The sequence below is a fragment of the Stegastes partitus genome, unplaced genomic scaffold, assembly GCF_000690725.1.
Source record: "Stegastes partitus isolate 25-593 unplaced genomic scaffold, Stegastes_partitus-1.0.2 Scaffold412, whole genome shotgun sequence".
NCBI lineage: Eukaryota > Metazoa > Chordata > Actinopteri > Pomacentridae > Stegastes > Stegastes partitus.
Window position 1 is genome coordinate 368,751 of NW_007578143.1, and position 11,039 is coordinate 379,789.

The 11,039-nt window shown below is 41.0% G+C and overlaps 1 protein-coding gene across 1 annotated transcript in view; it reads left to right on the forward strand.

Annotated features, from left to right (window-relative positions):
* Positions 1-2,447: 2,447 nt before the first annotated feature.
* The window catches only part of mpp4b (MAGUK p55 scaffold protein 4b), a 20,424-nt gene continuing 11,832 nt past the window's right edge, over positions 2,448-11,039 (forward strand). Inside the window, exons 1-7 of the mRNA XM_008285661.1 lie at positions 2,448-2,505; positions 2,579-2,700; positions 4,201-4,278; positions 4,359-4,442; positions 5,474-5,605; positions 10,550-10,631; positions 10,897-10,979. Coding sequence (XP_008283883.1) covers positions 2,448-2,505; positions 2,579-2,700; positions 4,201-4,278; positions 4,359-4,442; positions 5,474-5,605; positions 10,550-10,631; positions 10,897-10,979 — 639 coding nt within the window. The remainder of the gene's footprint in view (positions 2,506-2,578; positions 2,701-4,200; positions 4,279-4,358; positions 4,443-5,473; positions 5,606-10,549; positions 10,632-10,896; positions 10,980-11,039) is intronic.

Sequence of the window (11,039 nt, forward strand, 5' to 3'; positions counted from 1 at the left end):
TACAGCCCTCTCTCTCCTCTCTTGTTCCCCGGAGCTCGATGAAAGCTCAGCGCTCCGTCCGGTCTCCAGAGTCCAGCTCGTGTACATCAGCAGGTTTGCGTTTTTTTGTCTGCAGCTGCAGCGGAGCTCGGACCTGCAGGAGCCGCCGGGCGACGACCTGAGGGACCCGCGAGGCTTCAGGTGTTCAGGTAAGACGCAGACGGGCTGGTTTCTTAAGAGGCCACACGGATCATCCTCTCCGTTAACTACAGGAACCTCCCCCTGAGGAGCTGCTTTATTCTTTACACTCTGGCGTTTCTCCAGATGGATTTCTTTCTTCACGCTGACCAGACGAAGGCTGAAACCGCGGCCGGAGTTTCTGTGCCTGTGTTGAGTTTGGTGCAGCAGGAGATTATAATCTGCACATCTCTGTATTTACATCAGCGCTGCTTTTACGAGCTGCCGTGAAGCGCTCCATTAACCCCTGACCCCGTTCACACTGGTGCAGCCGGGACTCTCCGCCTCCGACCTGGTTCTGGCTCAGAGACGCTCGGGTTCGCTGCTCGTCAGCTGTGAACTTCATTAACTGCAAATTTGTGAAATCCACTAAAGCTGACGCTGCAGTTTTCAGCTAATCTTGTTCCGTAAAGCTGCAGAAAAGTCGTTTTAGGTCTTTAAGTGTTTGATTGAAAACGACAGAAAACCAGGATTTTCTTTGGGAACAATCATGGAGAGCAGCTAAACTGTAACCTGCTGGTAACAAACGGATCCTTAAACAGTGACAACTAAGTCCTTAAATGTCCTTGAAGATCCTTAAATTCATCTTCCACCTCCTAATATTCTACAAACCAGCAGATGAGATTAATTCTGCATTTAAAGCCTTTGCTGCCGTCGAGATGACTGATGTTCTCGTGAGCGGAGTAACTTGCAGCTGTGTGTTTAAAAAGCCTGGAAATTACGCACAAGACCATTTAACATCCAGATGTTAATGCTCAAGAGTGTCAATAATGTGGATATTAGCTTACTAAGGCGTCAAAAAGCTGCATGTGGATGAATAAAAGTATCAAAAGGCTGATTATTATTGAACAAAAGCATAAAAACCTCGATTATTACCTTAGAACAGTGTGATAACATGAATATTACTGCACAAAATGAGCAAAACTTTGAATATTTCTGCCCAAAAGTCTCAAAAATCTGGATAGGAATGAATAAATGCATAGAAAATCTGGATATTCTTGCACAAAGTTATAAAAAATCTCGATATTCATGCATAAATGTCAATCAAAAATCTGCATATTTATGCACAAAAGCATAAAAAATGTGGATACTATTGCACAAAATTAGAGTTTTATTGCCCAAAAGTCTCATATATGCATATAGGAATGCACAAATGAATCAAAACTCTGGTTATTAATGCACAGAATTATCAAAACATGGACATTAATGCACAAAAACATTAAAAATCTGGATATTAACTCAGAAATGCAAAGAAAATCTCGATATTATTGCATAAAATTGTTAAAACTCCGGTTGTTAATGCATTAAAAGCGTAAAAAATGTGCATATTAATGTTTAAAACTGTCAAAAACGTGGATATTTATGCATAAAAGCATCAGAATCTGAATAATAATTCACAAAATTATCAAAATTCAGGATTGTATTGCCCAAAAGTCTCAAATGTATGTACAGGAATGCATAAACGTATCAAAACTCTGGATATAAATGCACAAAAGCAAAGAAAATGTGGATATTATTATTTTTAGTTTTTATTATATGCATTAAAGTGTGAAAAATGTGGATAATAATGTTTAAAACTGTCAAAAAAGTGCACAAAATTCTCAAAATTCTGGATTTTATTGCTTAAAAGTCTCCAATATATGTATAGGAATGTACAAACGTATCAACATTCCTGATATTAATGCACAAAAGCATTAAAAATGTGGATATTATTGCACAAAATTAGCAAAACTCGGATATTCATGCATTCAAATTTGGATATTAATATTTAAAACTGTCATAAACCTGGATATTAATGCACAAAATGATCAAACTTGTGGATTTTATTGCCCAAAAGCCTCAAAAATCTGGATGTAAATGCAGAAAATCATCATAAATCTTGATGTTAATACACGAAAAAATGAAAAATCTGGACAGTAATGAAAAGAAAGTGCAAAAAAGCTCGATATAAACCCACATAAAATCACACCGAGCCAGAAATGCAAAAAATGAATGTATTATTATGTAAAACTTCACTATAATAGTGCAAAAGACGTTCACACAAACACAATAAAACACTTAAAAAATGTAAAATAGGAGCTGGAAGCTATAAATAAGTTAATGACGGTGCTGTTAGAAACAAATCAAACGTCACTGCAGTGAAGTGAATCGATGACATGAAGCTTCACTGATCAGACTGTCAGTGTTTCTAACCTCCAGCTGATGTGCTCCAGGTCCGGGTCAGCGCCACCATGAGGCAGGCGGTGGAGGCTCAGGTGCTGAGTCCTCACTGTGAGCTCGGAGAACACGGTCAGTACCCATAATGCACCACGCAGACGCTCCGATTCACGCTCCCATCTCAGTGTGTGGCTTTGTGCTGCAGGCCTTCGTCAGATCCTGACAGACGTCATCGAGGAGGTGAGGCAATCGGTGGGCCACGACATCGACGGAGCCGAGGTCCTCCACAGTCTGCTCAACGCTCCCTGGCTGCAGTCGCTGCTCAAGGTCTGCAAAAACCAGCCGCTGGTGATTCGATTCAGGATCAAAAACATGGATTTTAATCTACAGAAGCATCAAAGATCTGGATATTAACGCACAACAGTCCCAAGAACTTTGACATTATTACACAAATGTATCAGAAAGGTCAATATTAGAGCACAAAAGCATAAAAAGTGTTGATATTATTGCACAATAGTGTCAAAAATTCTTTATATTAGAGGACAAAAGTTTAAAAAATGTCAATATTAGAGCATAAAAGCCTCAAAAACATCGATGTTATTGCACAAAGGTTTTAAAAAATCTGGATATTGATGCTCCAACTTATCAGAAATATAGATATTAATGCACAAAAGCATCAAAAATCTGGATATTAACACAAAACTGTCCTCTTAACCTGCATATTGAGGCACCAGAGTGTCAGAAACTTGAGTGTGAACACATGAAGTTGTCTAAAACCTAAATATTTACACACTGGACTATTCATAACCTGGATATCAATGCAGAAAAGTTTGGAAAATCCAGATATTATTGTACAACTGCATTAAAAAGCTGGATGTTCATCTACAAAAGTGGCAAAAACCTGGATATGAACACAGAAAAGCATTAAACACTTGGATAATAACAAACTAAATTGTCAAAAATCAGAATTTTTAAAGACTGAAGTATGATAAACCTGGACATCAAGACACAAAAGTGCCAGAAACTTGACATTATTGCACAAAAGTATTAAAAATATCAATATTAGAGCACAAAAGCATCAACAATTAGGATATTATTGCACAAAAGAATTTAAAAATCTGGATATTTAGCCACAAAAGTGTCAAATATTTTGATATTGGAGGACAAAAGTGTGAAAAATCTCAATATTAATGCACAAAAGCATCAACAATTTGGATATTATTGCAGAAAAGTATCAAAAATCCAGACATTAATGCACAAACGCATTAAAAACTTGGATGTTATTGCAAATAGTACCAAAATTTTGGATTTTAACAGAGAAAAGTTTTAAAAAGTTGGATAATAACAAACAAAATTGTCAAAAAATCTGAATTTTTAAAGACTAAAGTATTAATAGCGCTGATTAAACGCACAATGCATCAAAATCCTGGATACTGATGCACACAAGTGCCAAAGATTTGGACATTAAGGCACACAAGTTAAAAAACTGGATATAAAAACATATAAAAGTCTCAAAAACATAAATATTATCACAAAAAAGTTTCAATGGAGTGAACATTACTGCTCAAATTAGTCAAAGACCTGCATGTTGACACACAAAAGGCTCATAAACCTGAATAATAATGCACAAAACTGTCAAAAAGCTGATTATTAACATGCAAAAGCATCAATTAGCTGCATGTAAAGAGACAAAAGTAGCAAATAGTAATGCAAAAAAGCTTCATAAAGGTGGATATTGCTGCCCAGAAGTGTGCATGACATCACTGCAGACTGTGAGCTGTAGACATGTGAGGGTGGATGTTTCTGTGAAGCTGTCGGTGTTTCCAGGTGTACGAGTGTCTCCAGAGGTTCCTCAGAGACTCTCCAGCTCCGGCTCTGGACTACGCATCAGGACTTTCTCTGCAGGTTCGTTCAGCGACGATAAATTCTCCATCGTCAGGTTGAAACGTTTGTTGAGTTGTTTGTTTGTTTGTTTGTTTGTGTAGCTGCTGATAGACATCCGATCGCTGTCAGGCTGCTCTGAAGACGCCAAAGAACTTTACCGCCTGCTGCGGCAGCCTCACCTGCAGGTAAGACTCACCTGGACAGCGTCTGATACAGACAGACACGTGGAGGCAGTTTAGAAAAGGAATAAACAAGATATTCATTCACAGAAGCAGCAAACATTTGAATAGTTCTACACAAAATCTGGATATAAATTCACAAAAGTATTTCCAAAAAATCTGAATATTATTGCATAGAAGTAAATAAATCTGGACATTAATGCATAAAAGGGTGAAGAATATGAATATTAATGCACAAAAATTGGATATTAATACACAAACAGATAAAAAATGTGTTTATTAATTCATAAAACATGGATAAAAACATACAAAACAGTAGAAAATCAGGATGTTGTTGCATGAAAATATAAAAAAGTCTTGATAATAATTCACAAAAGTATCAAAAGCCTGGTTATTATTGCACAAATGCATCAGAAATAAAGATATTACTCCATAAATGTAACAAAAATCCAGATATAAATGCACAAAAGTTTTTTAAAAAGTCAGGATATTATTGCATTAAAGTTAAAAAATGTGTATATTAATTATAAAATGTCACCAAAACATCGATAAAAACTTACAAAACCATCAAAAATCAGGATATTAATTCACAAAAATATCCAAAACATTAACATTAACTTACAAAACTGTACAAAATCTGGATATTATTGCAAAAAGTCATAAAAATTCTCTACATTAATGCAAAAAAGCATCAAAATCCTGGTTATTAGCGCACAAATGCATCAGAAACACAGATATTAATCCAGAAATGCATCAAAAATCTGGACATTAATACATGAAAACATGAAGAATCTGGATGTTTATGCACAAAAGCAAAAACAACATTACATGTTAACGCACAAATGGATCAAAGATCTGGATATTAACCCACAAACGTAACAAAAAGTCAGATATTGAGGCACAAACATGGTAATTAACTGGATGTTATTGCATAAAACACACAGACCAAAACATTAAATGTGATGTTTTTACTCTAAAGTTGTGTTTTATTCCTCCGCTGACCTCTGTAACCTTCATGTCTGCTCTGATGATTCTAGGCTCTCCTGTCGGCCCACGACTCGGTGGCCCAGAAGGACTATGAGCCGGTTCTGCCTCCGATGCCCGACGAGCTGCCGGACGACGAGGAGGCGACTCGGATCGTCTGTCTGGTGAAGAACAAGCAGCCTCTGGTGGGTTTCAAAGAACTCCTCGACGTGATATAATGGTCTGGTTGAAGGTTGTTTTACAGACTTTCTCTACTTTTTGTTAATTTACAGACAATCAATGAATATAAAATGACATTAAAAAGCAATCATTCACACTTTGACTTGAAATCAGCAAAATATATAATTATCTAAAAAAAATTTACTTATAAAAACAACAACGATGTGTATTATGGATTTAGAAAATAGATTGTTTTGGGGTTTTTTTGACAGATTTTCTTTTTTTTATTACAACTTTTTAGAATTAAATCATGGAAATTAGCTTTAATTTACATTTTAACTTAAAAAATTGCAGTTTTTACTATATTGAAATCAGCAAATTGCATTTAACAAACATTTAATTATTATTTTTTTTTAATTATGAATATTATGGATTGAGAAAACAGTTTGTATGTTTTTTGCAGATTTTCCCTTAAAAAAAAACTAATATGAATTAAATCATGAAAAATAGCCTTAATTTATATTTTGACTTGACTGCATTTGACATCTATTAAAGATAGAAAATGGTAAATAATGTTTAAACTGTTATTTTACAAATTTGCCTTTTTTTTAATATAATTACAGAAAATAATCTCGTAAAAATCACAGAATAAAGAATTCATTTAAATCTAACTATAAAAAGAAAAAACAGGACAAAACTGTAAATAATGTCCACGTAGAAATTTTTTTTTGAAATAGTCTATTATTGATTTTACAATTATGTTTCCATAAAGTTACACAATTTTACTGTAATTAAATCAGCTAAAAATCTTTTTTAATTCATTATTATCAAATATTTGCTGCTATTTCGCAGCTTTTATAGTTTTTGAGCGTTACAGTGTTTTTCTTTTTTTTTACAAAATTTTCACCTTTTTTTATGAAGATCTCTGGTTGTTCCTTATTAAGCAGGTTTGAGGCGACTGTGGTCGATATTCAGATGATTTCTTTGGAAGAAAACAGTGAAATGAAAATGTTTTGTGGGTCTTTGTGTATCTTTGTCACTGTTGTGTTCAAACCGGGCTGCAGCAGAACATTTAATAGTTTGTTTCTGTTCCACTGCAGCTTAAATCCAAAAGTTTTAATGTGACCCACATACAATCCAGAGGTGTCCACATACTTTTGGCCATATAGTCGAATCTGGAAACGCTTCCTTTCTTTATAACTTCACTGTAATTGTGTGGATGCATCTAAAACCAAATCATGAAGAGAAACAGCAGCATGTGCTTTGTGATTTGGGCGGACTGGCCCTTTAAGCTGCCTCTAATCTCATTACTGTATCACATTTTAATAGTTTGTTTGCCTCCGATGTCGTCCGTATATTTCAGGACACGAGCTGGACCGTGGAGGAGCTGCGGTGCTGTGTAAGCAGATGGATGTTTTTAATATGTGGGCTTTGCAGCTGACGGAGAGCAGATGTTTGAATTTTATAATCTCTCATTTGTGTAATTGCCTGTCGATGCTGCAGATGAATTTCAAACCGCTGGAAGAGAAACGGGAGACATCTGATGCTAATTTACCGTCTGCAGGATGCCTCACATGCTGCTGTTATGTTAGCAACGTGGACGTGGAGGTTTCCATCTCAGTCGCTGAAGCTTGAAGCATCTTCAGAGGAATCATAGGTGTCTCAGAGGCCTCCTTCACTCTTCTCGTTTCAGTAACTCCTTCAGAGGAATCATAAATGTCTTGGTGGCATCCTTTACTCGTGTCTTTCTTGTAACACCTTCAATGAATCAAAGACGTCTTGGTGGCCTCCCTCACTGGTCTTTTTCGGGTAACTCCTTCAGGGGAGTTACAGATGTCTTGGTTGCCTCCTTCACTAGTTTCTTCCTTGTAACTCCTTCAAAGGAGTCATAGATGTCATGATGGCTTCTGTCACTTGTCTCTTTCTTATATCTCTTTGGAAGAAGCCATAAATGTCTTGATGGCCTCCCACACTAGTTTCCTTCTTGTAACTCCTACAGAGGAGTCATAGGTTTCTTGATGGCCTCCCCCTTACTCGTCTTTTTCGGGTAACTCCTACAGAGAACCCATACGTGTCTTGGTGGCCTCCCTATCTGGTCTCTTTCTTGTAACTCCTTCATCATCATCATCATGGTGGCCTCAGCCGAGCTTCACGTCTTTGGTTCCAATCCATCCTGTTGGTCATACATGCGGAGAGCTCGGCTGAGGTGGTCCCACCAGTGTCCCCCTTTAGGGTGTCCAGGAAGGTGGTGGCAGGTCTTCCCGGCTTCCACCAGCCGTGGGATAGCTCCTAAAGAACGAGCTGGCTGTTGGGAAGCTCCCTATGCCAAGTAATGCCAAGTGTCCTCCAGGTGATACGATCTGTGATGCGTGGCAGGTCACCACAGAGCGTGATGTTAGAAACATGGTCCCTCCAGCTGATGTCTTGAGCAGCCCGGAGCATCCTGGTATATGTACCATCAAGAGACTTCTCCAGAGATGTGTTGAGGGACCAGCATTCACTACCGTACAGGAGAATGGACTCGACTGTCGCCCGGAAGAATCTGATCTTGAGCTCTCTCGAAGGGGTTGATCCCTCCTTCAGAGGAGTCATAAATGTCTTTGTTGCCTCCTTGACTCGTCTCTTTCTTGCTCGTTCACTCAGTTTTTAAGAAAAACCCGCTCGAGGTGGATTTACACATTTATGTTCATATCCCTTTTAAATGACAGATTTAACTGGACTCCATGAGATATTCAGTTACTTGGTAATTTTTTATTCTTTGTAATATGAATGAGTTGAGCCTGTGTTGTCCTCCAGCTGACCGACCACCACCGGCCTCCCGCCGCCTCCTCTCCCTGTGCACGGAGCTCCAGAGCGGGGAGGCGCAGCCACTGGGACGCCCTGAGGCGTTTCACCATGCAGGGGCTTCACCGAGTCGCCGAGAACCCGAAGGACTCGTCACGGTGTCGCGTCCGGAGAGGCAGCTACCCGCCGACTGAGCTGCCGTGCCGGCCGGCGGCGGTCCAGCCGACCCCTCCAACGCCTCAGCCGACAAACCACTGCAGGCTCTGTTACACCAACCTGCTGTGGGAGCAAAGCTTGAACCGATCAGCTCCTTCAGTTTACAGCTCGGTGCTGATCGGTAAGGAAACACCTGGACCTCGTTTCCCCGAGAAGGGTTTCTGAATACACGGCTTTTCCTCGCTGTGGGTTCATTTTCACTACAACAGAAAGTCCTGGACCTTTTGGCTGTTGAATCTGATTAGAGCCAGAACTTTTTCTGTGATACCAAGGCTGAAGTATTTTCATATCCAATGACGGCAGATCTGGAGTCTGTTCTGATAAAGGTAGTGGAGGTATGGTTCTCCTTATAAAGGCCAAGATAGAAGCTTAAAAGTAAAGGCAGTTAAAAAACACTGAAAACAGCCTCATAGATGCTTCTGGGAAACGAGGTCCTGCTCATCACTCGTCATTGCGTCACAACTCTTCATCCATCATCGACTTTCATGGATTAACAATGTCCTTGGAGACAACGTTGTCCAAGAGTTGCTTATTTTTGAATTTGAAGGCATAGTTTGAGTTTGTATTGTTTAAATTGAACAACTGCAATAAAAAAATACATTTGAAATTGAAGTTTTAGTTTAAAAATTGAATCCAGCTGCTCTGAAGTTGGCTATAATCCGACCTGGACATATAAATCTCTCTATGCTTCGACATTCAGTGTTTAAATTTCACATTTGGTGCAGTTAAATGAAGCTGAATACAAGAACTGAATGTGAATTTCTGGGATATAAAACATCGTCTTCACTCGTCCCCTTCATCCATCATCCATCCATCCATCCGTCTACTTTCATGGACTAATCGTGTCTGTTTTCTCCTCGGAGACAACGTCGTCGAAGAGCTCGACAGCGCAGACGAGGACCAACCAGGACGGATCGCCGGCGCTCCATCTCCTCTTCCCACCGCCCGCCGTTGGACCATGTCCCCTCCATGCCTCACGGTGCCCTACTGCGGCTACCTCGCGCCGGGCCTGCCGCAGAGGCTTCGGACCCAAAGCCCTTGCATCCGCACGGCGCCGCCCAGCCCCATGCGGCCCCATCGCGTCCTGGAGGTTCCCCCCGTGGAGCTGGCCAAGCAGGAGAGCCTGGACGAGCTGAGGACCACGGTGCAGCTGGCCGCCAGCTCCATGGAGAGCAGCACCAAGGACATCAAGCTGCTGGGTGAGAGGATGGCGGCGGCGACCGAGCGCATGTCGGAGACGGTGCAGGACAACTCGCAGGCGCTGGTGCTCCTCACGCAGGTGGTGGACCGGCTGCAGATGCTGCTGGCCGAGACCAGGACAGAGGTCAACACCCTGAAACCCGCCGAGTCCAAGAAAAGCCCAAAGACCGGAGGGCACCGTCCGTCCTTGATCCACCAGTCCAGATGTTCCCTCTTCTCGCCGCCTTCCTTCTCCTCCTCCTCCTCCTCCTCCTCCTCGTCCTCCAGCTCGCTCAGCAGCTCCATGGACGCTCCCTCCACCTCCCGGCCCACCACCTGCCTCTCGGCCTCCTGCCGTGGATCTCCTCGGGCAACCCTGAGAACCAAAAACACCCCTTTGCCTCAGAAGAAGAAGCAGCAGAGCCACGGCGACCATCCGCTGACCAACGGGCTGCTGGACGAGTCCAAGGAGGCCAGAGGAGGTCGCTCGACCCGGCGGAAGAAGAAGAAGAAGAGGAAGAAGACGACGTGAGAGATGCCAACAAAAGTGGACTTGTTGGGTCCTTTCAGAGCGGCTCACCTCCAAACACTCACAGTGGTACTCTACTTTTACTGCACTTCTTCCATCTTCATCTGGAGCTTCATCTCAGGAGCTTTCATTTCATCCGTGTGATCTTCTTCACATTTCACTCCACAGAGTTTCCATCCCGTCATCGCTACCTCCCTGTTTTTCATTCGTCTTCAGGAGTCTGAGCACGTCAGGTGTTCATTCTTTTTTTTTTCTGTTTCAGGGAGCAACTATAAAGAGAAACGAGATCACAGGAGAGATTTTTATCGCCCGGGTGATTCACGGCGGTCTGGCTGATCGAAGCGGTGAGAGGAAGTTTGTCTTTCTGTGAATGATTGGGTTTGACTTGACGTGTTCGTGGATTGAGACGGCAGAACTATGTCCCACTTGAAACTGAACTGGAATTATTCACCTTCAAAACCTGTATTAAAAATGACCTTTGAAATGTTTGTAGGTACATTTCTGTTGCTTAATGTAAAGACAGAAGGTTCAAAGAAACACTCTGAAGCTTGAAAGGAAATGTGAAATGACCCAGCTTTGATTTTTATTTGTATTTCCGTGTGTTTGCAGGTTTGCTCCACGCAGGCGACCGGATCATGGAGGTGAACGGGTTCCCAGTGGACGGGATGGAGCCTGAACAGGTCATCCAGGTCGTGGTAGGTGGTCGCCACGGCAACTTTTATTTGCACCTTCAGAAACGAACAGTGAGAATT